The following is a 12,839-nucleotide window of genomic DNA, read 5'->3' on the forward strand; positions in this document are numbered from 1 at the left end:
GATTGGCAACACGAGAGAGTGTAGTCAAGCAAATACCTTTGAAAACTAAATCATATCAGCATTATGCCATTACTCAAGTTTGCACCATAACACACATTTTATACAACATCAGAGTTTTTTTGGGTTGTTGTGTTTGGGGGCGTTTGGGGGGGGGGGGGGGGGGGGAAGGTGGGGTTGGCTGATGATTTGGAACCTATGCACAGACAGGCTTCACAAAAAAGGCTGCCATGCTCTGGCAAACTATGACCAGATGCACCTTCTTGTAGTCTTTCTTCCCAATCAGTGCAATTAACTATGTACAAGTGCTGATTTTCCATTTGATAATTGTTATCTCAACTATACTAGCAAACTTGGACAACACTCTGATACTTATTCACTATGCATGCCTGTGCCATCTCCAGGACAGACATGCAAGTAAAGCAAAAGGCTTCCAAGTCCCAATTGTCTCATCCTGTCCTCCCAATAACAAGCAGTGGCCAAAGCTTTGATTTCCCTTTGAACTCAAACCATACAAAGAGACAGGAAAAGTGGAGGTTTTGATTGAGAACCACAATAGTCCCAATCACAAGCATGTTGCAACTTGCAAGACCAGATATATAATAAGCTTAATTAATCATACAGAACTGCCAAACACACGACCGGCATTGACTAACAAGTATAACTTTTGCCCTTCACCAATCGGTGGGCACGAAGCTCAGACATGTCTCTTGTGAGGTAACTTTTTGAATTCCACGAAGATTTTGGGTAAAAATCACTGAAAATTCAACTGAAGTTTTCATCTTTCATGGAACAAAGATAGTCATGAAAGATGTCATCGATTTTAGTAAGACAGACAGGCAAGTTTACATGAACTAAAATTCTCCACAGAAGTGTAATTCATTATTCAGCAATTTGCAAGGTCTCGTAATATTAAGTGATTTGACTAAATCCAAATTTCAAAAGCAAGAAACAGAAAACTGATTTGCTAAAATGTAATTTGAAAGAGTAGGATGACAATCTCCACCTCAACAATAATTGGCACCACAGAGAAAAAAGAAAATTTTTCATTGATGGCATCTTTTACATAGAAAACTTTCTTGAATCTCACCAGCAAATAGAAATAACACATAGCAGCAAAATACATGAATTTTCGGGGCCCCTGTTCTGTAAATATAACTTTTCTAGGGTTCACCAACAACGCCATCATCTTTTAGATTGGAAATGCCCGGTGTAGTATGCATACTAATAAAGTACAAATCATTCAATCTGTATTTGCTGGGGGGACTCTTCGGACTGGATATCACCATTTCCAGTTTCTTCCTCTGTTATCCCAGCAGCTTCAGCCGTCCTAGCAACCCATTCCCTTAGAGGATCTTCATTTAAATCGAGCCTTAAAATGCCTGCAAACATCCCTCCCATAAAGGCAATAGGCTCCTAAGACCCCAAAAAAAAAAATGAAGCAAGATCTATAATTACAATTTCAGGAAAATGCTCCTACTTATGCGAAATTGGATTTGAAAACAATGTCATCCATGCAAAGTTGCAAACATAATAAAAATTTATACATAAGATTGATAGAATAAATCTAAAAGGTATCCTATAAACAAGTGAATCATGAAACAGATGCTTTGGCTGAGTTGAAACACAACCAATTACAAGAATGTATACACAAATGCTTAAAGATTGTTGATTTTCAAATCTCTAACTTCAAACACAATCAATTATGTTGATTTTTAAAACAAATGGAGTCCCCTTGATGTGACAAGCACACACTACAGGGCCACAGACAAATATCAACTTGCCTAGGACACTGACGAACAGACAAGCAATCCAACTTTGCTCACTGCTCTCTGACAACTACAAGTCAAGATCCCACTGCCAAATTTACAGGAGAGTGATCTGGTAGTTACAGTAACAGTGAGAGTTCAAATTCATTTTTAAAACTAGTTAAGATAAAGTTTTGGTGAGAAGTCACCTCGTAGATAGATTTTCTATTTGGAGTTTTCAAGAGAAATTCAGATAGAGTATATCCATAATTGGAGAGGTTTAGACAAGAGTTAGTGACTTCCAACAGACATCACAAAAATCTAAACAATTCAATTTAGTCGTGGTACTTTTAACCACAAGGATTGTGTGCATCAAAAGGCAGTCTTCACCCGAGAAAATGAGAAACATAAGGACTATCTAGATTACCAAGTATCAGCCAGAACAGAATCAGCATACTTCTTTCCTAATGACTACCAGCATATGGCTGGAAGTCGACTTATCCAAGTTCAGAAGACGGTTTCTTCCTCTCAAATGAATAGTTGCATAAAACACATAAAAAACCAAGTAAAAACTGCGCCAAAGAAAAGCATAAACATGCATCCAAACTCACTTTCTGCCAAAAGCAAACACCTGCAGTAAAGGGTCAGAGATGATGCATCTGCATTATTAGCAATCATATTCAGAAATCAAAATCAACAAGTTGGTATCTACAAAAAAATACTAAACATCTACCATAAACTTCTTTCTTTGAAAATCAAGATTGGAACAATCACTTGAAATGAGTAGGGCGTTTTATATTTATTTTTCTTTTTCTTTTTCTTTTTGTTTCCTCTGAAATCCTTTTTTTTTATTTTTGGTTTGGCGAGGGCGAAGGGGTGATAACAGCTGTGGTGAAATGTTTTAGCAGTATTCAAAAGGACTTCAGAAGGCAATATCTACCTATCTAACCTTGGCCTGCTTATAAGTTGATACTCAAGGAAGCATTCAAAACACACTCCCTATCATGGGAATGCAATATGTAGGTTTCTTTGAAACACTCCAGGAAAGTAATTGTAGTTCGAAGCTGAAAATTTCTTGTTGGGATAGTATCAAATAAAAGAGCCCTTTCATGCTTTAACACAGAGAAACTCGAACAAATATATAGGACATGATAATACACTTGCTCAACTAAATGATATATGGCGTGACCATTTAATCACATGCTGAACAAAGAACATAGGCTTTCTATGAAAAGTCAGTTATGACTTTGGAAAGTTTAAAGTAGTGCCTAAAATGTGCTTGATGATCCATATTTAGGATTGTGAAATTCAATTCCATATTGGCTACGGGTCTAGCAATTTCAAGTGTATTGCCTGATTATTCTCGAGTATGGTGGAAACCGAAGAAGGAAAATTTTATAAAATAGTTTTTTTTTTTAATTCTCAGACTGAAGCAATCTTTAGTCTCCTACAACCTAGTAGCGGTATAACACTACAGAACACCTTTAGTGGTGCGCCTAGAGGGGAAATGGCAGCCCAATAGAATCTCACTCTACTGAAACTAAAAAACTTTCCATCTCGACCATTCAAAAGAAAGAGAAAAAGGTAAAAAAAAAATACTGATTCATCAAAAATTTGCAAGTAGCCTTAACATCTGCTAAAAGTTTTCTATAACATAAACATCATCTTTCTCGCTATTGCCGACTAACCCCTATACTGATTTTTCCCTCTTGAGATCGAATTATACAAGAAACACAAGCCCAGTTTAGTAAGCACCCAATCCTGAACGATAACTTAATTAACAGCCCCGTCAATGATATTTTGTAACCCATCTCAACTCAAATGAATAAGAAAAAGTGTACCAATATCATTACTCAAAATGAACAAGATTTGCAAACAGTAGCAACATCTCCCAACACTTTACTTCTTAGAATTTAATGTGCTAGAGTTATTGAGAGTAAGTATGGCCGTCTCATGCAGCAGGCGGTTCAGTTAACTGGAAAGGCATTCATGTAGGACTTAAGGTGTTAAAAAAAGAGGTCAAATGGAGAGTAGGGAACGGGGAGACAATGAAGTTTTAGACAGACCCTTGGCTGATGTCTAGCCCATTGGAACAATTAGCAGTTGAAATAATCTCGGATGAAGAAAGGGGATATTTGGTAAAAGACTACTGGAACCAAGCAGGTGTTTGGAAGTATGACAGACTAAGGGGGAAATTACCACAAGAGTGCATCAACCAGCTGCATGCTACTGTACTAGACGAGGACTCAAACAACCCTGACATGATCAGTTCGGCTCTGGAACCAAATATGGAATTTTCCACTCAGTCAGCCTATGAGTCAGAAACCCAGGAACTAGTAGGGCAAAGGGAAACTGACCAGGCTTCGGAAAGAATCTGGAAATTGAAAGGACCAGCCAGGAGGCAATTATTCACTTCGCTTCTTCGGCATGAAAAGCTATTAATAAACCCTGAGAAGCACAGGAGGCAACTGCAGCACCATGACAGCTGCCAAATATGTGGTAAAAGTGGAGACTCAAGAGACCAATTTACATGCAGTCAGAGATTGTAAATGGATTACGGACATCTGGAAGAAACATGTACACCCTAGCAGATGGAGAGACTTCAAGAACAAAGGGTTAAAAGCTTGGATAGATTGGAACCTCAATGAGAAGCACATTGGGTGCTCTGAGGATGTTAACTGGCAACTGATTTTTCAGCAGGTGATCTATTATGCCCAGAAAGCACGAAATGAGTTCTGTATAATGGGCAATGGAAGCAAGTTAAGGGTTAATGTGGGACACCTGGTCGATCAAGTAGAGGAGGTGCAAAAGAACTGGATCAAGAGAGGAAGTGGAAGAACAAGGGAACTCCACCTCATCAGCTGGAAGCCTCCACCGCAGGGTTGGGTAAAGATTAATGTGGATGGCGCCTCTGCTACAATCCAGGAGGAGCAGGAGGAGGAGGAATAATTAGGGATGATAGAGGACTGTGGATGAGGGTTTTTGTATTAATCTGGGGTTGGCTAGCAATGTCTCGGCTGTTATGGGCAATTGCTCATGGATTAAAGCTGACTTGGGAGATGGGGTTTAGAAAGGTGGTGTTAGAGACAGACTCCAAAACAGGGTTGGAGCTGATACAAAACAACCCAAAGGTAGTCCGCATCATAACATTATCAAGCAAATCCAGAAGTGGATTCAGAATCAATGGGAATGTAAGATATCACACGTATAGAGGGGAACCAGTGTGCTGATCTTTGGCTAAACAAAGTCTGAGCTTTCAGTCAGGTTTGCATGCATTGGAGACACCCACACAGATGCTGCAAAGTAAGATTACTTTTGATGTAATGGGTGTGACAACACCTAGACTTGTAAATATGTAATTGGACTAGTTAATACCCAAAAAAAAAAAACTTAATTAACAGCACCCTCAATGATATTTTGTAACCCATCTCCACAACTCAAATGAACAAGAAAAAGTGTACCAATACCGTTACTCAAAATGAATTGCAAACAGTAGTAACATCTCCCAACACTTTCCTTCTTAGAATTTAATGTAACTACACCTTTTTTTTCCGCTTTCATACAATTTCAAGTATCCCTATGCCAGTATTCCAGATTCAGATTGATTTCTTCAAGAAATTCACATCCACTTGATTAAGCACCGTATGATAGACTGAACTAGTATGAATAAAAAAAACACATCAAAGAAAGTCCATACTTCACTAGTGTCTCCTATACAACATGAAAACTATTTATCCATCAAAACAAAAGCATCCAATGCATTTGATGAATTTGAATTGGAATGAATACCTTTAAGGCATCTTTCAGTATGGGGTCCCGGGTCGGGTCAAACAGAAATGCTCCAACACGAAATCCACAACAGAAATTGACCCTTGGCCTTGCAAACGATAGAAATGATGATGGGGGCTTCCGATTCCACTGTTAAGAAAATTCACAGACAAATGACAAAAAATATAAAAAGAAACGAAGTTAATAAAAGTCAAGTAGTAGCTGTGATAGTCTAATTAAAAGTTTAAATAACGGAATTAGTAAAAACATGCTGCTTGCAACTAAGGGTAGCAGTTCAGAAGATGACTAACAATGACGCAAAAAAAGAAAGAAAGAAAGAAACTGCAAAGATGAAAACTCACAGGAAATGGAGAAGGCGGAGAAGAAGATGATGATGGTAACGAAAGCGGGCAATTCACAAGAAAATTCAAAGACATATCTTCTTCGCCAGGAAAAAGAGATTATCAGGACCAATTTCTTCTGTTGCAGAAAACAGGAAACGTAAGGGGCCTTCGTCGAGTCTAGGCCTCCAATATCTTCGCCAAGTGATTTTTTCATGCTTATTTTTGGGAAAATAGAGAATTGCATCCCTCAACTTTTTACTTAAACCGTTTTTGTCCATCAACTTGTTTATGAACCAATTCAGTCCCTCAACTTAAATGTTGTGGCCAATTAGGTCCTTCAGTGGTGCCACAGGAACTTTGCCTCGAAACAAAAAAGAGAGAAATGCAATTTTGGTGCTTAATATTTGACATGTATGTCAAATTGATCTCTAATGTTTCGATAAAAGCAAATGTAATCCCCAAAATTTGTGATTTTAGACAGTGAAACAATAACTAACCATTAACATTAAATTGCCAGCAGCCAACATTGACTTTGTATTTTTAGTTCCCAATGTTTGATTTTGAATCATTATATTTCCTAAATTTTAAATTGTGATAATGAGTTGGAAATTTCGCCAATTTGGTCCCTAAACATTTTCACTTAAACCAATTTCATCCTTGATGAAATGTTTTAACCAATTTAATCCTTGAACTAATTTTTGACTTTCAATGTAGGACTTTTCACTGCATTTTACTCAATTTGAGTGGATCAACGGGGGTATAATTGTCACACTGGTTTAATCTTTTGCAATTAACCGACGAAACAAATTAGATTGAAGGTACTCGGTCTAATATTCGAACAAATTTTGATGGGTACTTGGCAAAATGCTATGCCGTCTCGAATATTACGCTGCTATCTTTGAACTGTTGGTTTAAGCATCCCTTATTCTTATGTCCATCGATCAACTGAAGGTTAAAAAGTGAGCTGTGTTAGTATTAATTGATCCATGAAGTTAGCGAAGTGTTAGTGAGTCGTGTTCTCAACGCTCAGGCTGAAAGCTCTTGAACAAAATTCCACCTGATAGAAACAATACAACCCATTTGATATTATACAGGAAAACATACAACTCAACCACAACAAAGCTGAAAAAGACAAAGGCCTATGACTTGTTTCCAACTAACGTGCATATATTCGTAGAAATAGCTATGGTGCTCGTCACAACAGCTAGAATGACCATTGCTGCTGCTATTATTCTGTCCCTTCTTGTTGAAATGCCGTGGATATCTCTGCCAAAGGAAAAAAAAAACAAATGGTTCAATTTAACAGCGAAATCAGAAACCAAGAAAACAAGGGCAATTTCAGTTAATCTTTTGTTTAATTTTTCCCCTTACTATCAGCAGAAGGTGGGTTCGGCAATACCTTAAAGCAATTATGCCTGGGAAGATGAAGGCAAGGCAGACAACAGAAGTTGATCCCATGAACTGAAAGAAGTACCATATACTGGGAATGGCTATTGCGGCAACGTAGGAGAAGCCTAACAAGACTAGAGTAAGAATGACAAATCTCTTGTTATCTGTTGCCAAAACAGCCCTCTTAGGGAACAGAAGTTCATCGATGTTGGCTCTCAAAGAGAAGTTGAGAAGTGGAAACACCAGCATCAAATGGAGCGCATAGCTTAGTCTAACTATGTCATTGAGTAATGAGCTAATTGTTGAACCAGAAGAACCTTGATCAAAATTCACCAGTATGTCATCCATGACCGAATCCCCAAAAAGGAGGTACCCGAAAATGCCAATGGTGAAGTAGATAGCACCACAGAGTACTAATGAGATTCTGACGGCCGAGACCATAGCAGCAGGTTTACCAAGCTCGACTCCAATAGGATGAACTACCAAGCCATTCACCAACAAAATTTGTTCGAATATTAGACAGAGTGGACAAAAGAACCGCATCCATCCATCTAGAAAAGCTGCAGAAACCTTCCGTCCTTGCCGTTGAGAAAATTTTATAGATAACTCTTCAATTTCAAGTCTAGGATCCATTGGACCGTCTTTAATCTCATTGAGATCAACTTTTGCAGATGCAGAACAACTTTTGCAAACCGTCTTTAATCTCTAGAAAGTGGACAGCTGAACAAGAAGAAATCTTGACCGAGTACATGATCTGAAACCTGAAGAATAATGGGAAGAGCCCCTTGCTGTGAGAAAGTGGGCATAAAGAAAGGGAGGTGGACGGCTGAAGAAGATGAAATCTTGACCGAGTACCTTCAATCTAATTTGTTTCGTCGGTTAATTGCAAAAGATTAAATCAGTGTGACAATTATACCCCGCTGGTCCACTCAAATTGAGTAAAATGCAGTGAAAAGTCCTACATTGGAAGTAAAAAATTAGTTCAAGGACTAAACTGGTTAAAATATTTCATCAAGGATGAAATTGGTTTAAGTGAAAATGTTTAGGGACCAAATTGGCGAAATTCCCTAATGAGTTTTCTTATTTTTATTTCTAATGATAATTAAAAATATCCCTTTAAAATATAATGAATATATACATTTTGTAAATTAAGTTGATATTTTTATTTTTTGGCATTTTAATAGATTATAAATTGAGTTTGAAATGAAGCTGGCATTTTATACTTGTTATATGAATAATTAAATGATTATCAAGATACAAAAATATTAAATAGATGCTTTAAAGCTAAAATATTGGAATGTTAGATTTTAATTGAAAGGAAAGATAACAAAAAATAAAAATAGTTTCTTAATAATTTCTAAAATTACTTCACATTTATACCTACTTTCACTAGTTTTTTATAAGTACAATGCGTAACTTTTAATTATCACTAGAAATAGAAATAGCAAAACTCATTATTAATTAATTATTAATAGTGAGAAAGAATATTATACATATATCATACTAAATTTGACACTAGCTATGCAAAAGAAAAGAAACATATGATATATTATAAGCATGAATAAATAAAGTAAAAATATCAAAAGAAGAAAAAGAAGTTTAATTAGAATTCTTATTAATTATTTAACATTATTTCATGCTAATTTGCACCTCAATTCAAGCTAAAACCTTTAATATCACTATTTAAATTAAAGAAAATATAATAATTCAAAATCAAAATATTGGGGATCAAAAGTGCAAAGTCAAAGTATTGACTGACGGCAATTTGATATTAACCATTAGTTATTGTTCCATTTCTGTAGTTGTTCTAATTCTATCTAAAATCACAAACTTTGGGATTATATTTGTTTTTGCCAAATATTGGAGACCAATTCGGCATACAAGCCAAACATTGGGGAACAAAATTGCAATTTTTTTCAAACAAAAAAATCAGCACCGCACGAGGATGTTTTTGAAATTTCAGGCAAGGCATTATATTAAAACCTTAAAAAAGGGCTGCTTATGTGATAAAAATTTGGGCGGTATTTGTAAGCAGGCTCCCAAGGCGAAAGGCGAAGTACATCTCAAGGAGCACTACGTGCTCCATGCCGCAGTCCCTCACCACCGCGAAGAATCCTGCCATGTCCCTTATGTTTGCCATTTCTTTTAGTCTTCAAAACGCACTGTATCCTAAAACGGGGCATGTCCGCCCCGAGCGCCTTTGTAATATTATAAGGCGCTCGGACCGTTCGATCTGCCACGTGTACTCAATCGAGTCCACCCAATACAACAGAGACTTTTTAATGGGTAGAGTGACATCATTCTATTGGGTTGGGTGACATCGTTTAGGTTGGCTCATAAACAGTCCCAACACGACATCGTTCTATATAAACGACACCGTTTCATCAATCTAACACAAACACTTCCTTCCTCATCATCTCGTCTTCATCAAGTGCAGGAGCACGTGACCATTTTTCAATGGCGATACCAGCAGATCAGTCCATAGCCGGGTACTACAAATCAAACGTCACGGAAACACGCGTATCATCAGATGCTCAGACTATAAGGATCTTGTGATACCCCAACTTTTAGGATCATCTTTTGTTTAGTCTCAAAGAGAATATTACGGTTTCTTTAGTTTATTTTTATTTTAAAAACATTATTTTGTTTTAAAGAAAATACTAAAGTGTATTTCTTTGGGTTTGATTTAAAACCTTATTTCGTTTTAAAAGACTAGAAACCCTAAGATTTTAATCAAAAACCCTAATTTACTTGTGATCAACCGGTTTTCTTAAATCTCTAATATTTTAATTGAAACCCTAATTTTAGTCACTGGAATTGTAAAATCCCTCACGTTTCTCTTAAAAACTTCCTTTTATTTGGAACTTATGATTTTATAATAGCTTTACTACCCAATCACCCCATAATAAGTGCAAATGAATCTAGAAAGTAGGGTTTCACTTTTCGATTTCAAGTTAGAGCGAATTAGGGTTTTCGCGTTTTTCCGTAGTATGATTAGTCGATACGGAGTGAGAATCAAATTTGTAGGAAAAAGTGACATTTGGATGAGGAAATATCATATGACTAGAAGTGATAATAATAAGTTAGTGATTATAAGCTAAAAACCCTAATATACGCGATTTAAGAGAAAACGCGTCACACCGACGGGTATCGATCACTACCGATTGAACCCACCACTTGACCACCACTTCCTTACCACCACACACCCTTGATATTTTTGCAAAATATTCCCCCCATACTCATCCTCTTGGCCGAAATTGTGGCCAAAAATGTAAGGGAGAGAGAGAAAAATTCATGGCCTTGGTGGTGACACTTTGGTCCCTTAGTTGATATTTTTTTTTTCCTTGCCTTCTTATTACCTTGGAGCCGCCTTTCTTCTTCATTTTTCTGCTATCCTGGCCAAGAGAGAGAGAGAGAGAGAGAAACCCAAGGGAGAGCTGCCCAATCCATCTTGAAATTGGATCATCCAAGTGAGGAAACAAAAAAACTAAACCGATTAAAACCTTCCTTGAGTGTTTAGCTAGTGGGGTGTTGGTGAAATTTTGGAAGGAAGAGCTAGGGTTGCTTTTGGTAGTAACTTTAGCAAGGTAATGATGCTGACTTCCCCATTTCTTACTCTTAAACTTGTTTAGATTGGCTTAGCACCTTAAAATTGTGGTGGATGATAGCTATTATCAAGATTTGGGTGGATAGTGTATGTTTTTTTTTTTTTAGTTATATGAGTTAGGGTTTGAAAGATAGATGCCTATACTTGCTGTATGGTTAATATATGTTGTATCTGAGATTATATAAGGGGCTTTGGTAGTGATTGAAGCAAGAAATGAAGAAAGTTTCCTTTGAAACCGAAAATTCCAGATTTCTGGAAAATGGTAGCCCTGTTCTGTCTGGTTCCAGTTCATGATGTTAGAGGCTGAATTAGGCTTAGAATAAAACATAAAAGTTGTAGATAATAATATTTTATAGTTACCTACAAAATTTCAGCTCAATCGGAGCAATGTAGCCTGTGAAAAGACCAAAATACCCTCGCTGCCCTAGGATGCTTCCAGTGATCCGTTTTAGACAGTTCATCCATTTGGCTGTGTTTATTCACTATGATTCGTACTGATTTAGCCATTTTTCAAAACATTAAAGTTTTAGTACTCTGTCTTAGCTTTTCAACGTCACCAAGAACACCTTAAACGGACTTTGGTAGCCTAAGATATGGCCATTTAAAGGTAGTACAGTTAATTAGCCGATTAGTTGGAATTTGGTTCTGGGAATTGGGAATTTGACTAGGTTACACTGGAAATTTGACTAAGTGATCTTCATTAAAGTTGTAGGCCTTTCTCTTAGCTTCGAAACAGTATAAGTTGTACTTCAATCCGATAAGCGTAGCCTCGAATATGTTCTTTCCGCAAAAACCCATCAAATCTGTCTTTTGTAAACTTCATTTCCACACTTGTTGTTAGCTTGATTTTTGTCCTTGTATTGTCTTGAGCCTATTGAACGGCTATTGAAATGAATTTGTGTTGTGAGTAATTTTGAGTTTGATTGAGAAAAAGAATGAAGCCATAAATGGCTGGAAAATAGGAAAATACAAAGGGCGTGTTGCCCAAATTTTCGCTCAAGGGCTAAGTTTCTATTTGAACTTGTATATTTTCGTTTGGCAAATACTATCGCCGTTTTTCCATCTTAAAACATGATCTTTCTTCAATTGGAAACTCCAAATGTTTACTTACTCTTACCCAAATAAAGAGGAGTGGTTTAGGGTTTTCTTGGGTATTTTGTCCTCCCTTTGACATGAATTTCATTAAGACCTTTAGTGTATAATATCTACTTGAATATGAGATGATTTTGAACCATATAAACGATCTCGAAAACAGTATTTCTTAGCCTATCTAGTTGGATTCCGACTTGTCTTTAGTTCAAGGGTTTCCATTGGAAAATTTTATAACCCTTTTGAGTTTGGTTTTACATTTGGTCTATGAAACCCTAGTTATTTTTGTCCACGGGTCCAATTGTCCTCGTTTCACTTTAAAGTCTTTTTATACGTTCTACTTAATTGTCGAGTTTCTTTGATTTCACCGAATTGTTTGTACTAGATGAGCTGTGATATTCTTTCTCGTTTAATCTTAGGTTTTCTCGGTGACTAAGGATAATATCCGAAAGGATATTTTGCACGTTGTTTGCGTATATAGGTGAGTGTTCCTTGTTTGTTATATTCTCCTTGACTTCATGACTTGTTGTTGTTGTTTGATAATGTGTTAAGTGCTTTCAAGGATTTTCAAAACGAGTTTTCTAGGCGAGCGTGTACTTTATCGCGCTCGACCTAAATGAAACGTGAAATTTTCAATAATTTAATGATGGAAACATTAGTTGAGCATGATATAAGTCTTTTGGCTGAATTGGGCCCTGCCCTTCGTTACCGATCGACTCGAGCCAGAAGCGGACTCGGTCGGGCGATATGGTGACCCTGTGTGAATTTGGTATACTCGAGTATTACCTTGTAGTCCGGCCAATGTCCGGATGGGTGGAGTCCGGCCAACGTCCGGATAGGGGAGAACGAATGAACGAACGAGGGTGTTTACTTACAAAATTTCATTTTTAAATGATT

General features: G+C 37.0%; 2 protein-coding genes across 2 annotated transcripts; both read right to left on the bottom strand.

The window, feature by feature from the left end:
* Positions 1–1,027: 1,027 nt before the first annotated feature.
* Positions 1,028–6,052, bottom strand: LOC113738594 (UPF0426 protein At1g28150, chloroplastic-like). Its single transcript, XM_027265839.2, has 3 exons — positions 5,876–6,052; positions 5,535–5,663; positions 1,028–1,413 (listed from the first exon to the last, which is right to left on the bottom strand). Exons 1-3 carry the CDS (start codon positions 5,948–5,950, stop codon positions 1,237–1,239), a joined length of 381 nt encoding a protein of 126 aa, XP_027121640.1. The 5' UTR covers positions 5,951–6,052; the 3' UTR covers positions 1,028–1,236.
* Positions 6,053–6,889: 837 nt separating this feature from the next.
* On the bottom strand, positions 6,890–7,974 carry LOC113739123 (amino acid transporter AVT6C-like). Its single transcript, XM_027266367.2, has 2 exons — positions 7,257–7,974; positions 6,890–7,123 (listed from the first exon to the last, which is right to left on the bottom strand). The coding sequence occupies exons 1-2, from the start codon at positions 7,877–7,879 to the stop codon at positions 6,997–6,999; spliced, it is 750 nt and encodes a 249-aa protein (XP_027122168.2). The 5' UTR covers positions 7,880–7,974; the 3' UTR covers positions 6,890–6,996.
* Positions 7,975–12,839: the final 4,865 nt, after the last annotated feature.

This window comes from Coffea arabica, chromosome 4c (assembly GCF_036785885.1).
Source record: "Coffea arabica cultivar ET-39 chromosome 4c, Coffea Arabica ET-39 HiFi, whole genome shotgun sequence".
NCBI classification, from domain to species: domain Eukaryota; kingdom Viridiplantae; phylum Streptophyta; class Magnoliopsida; order Gentianales; family Rubiaceae; genus Coffea; species Coffea arabica.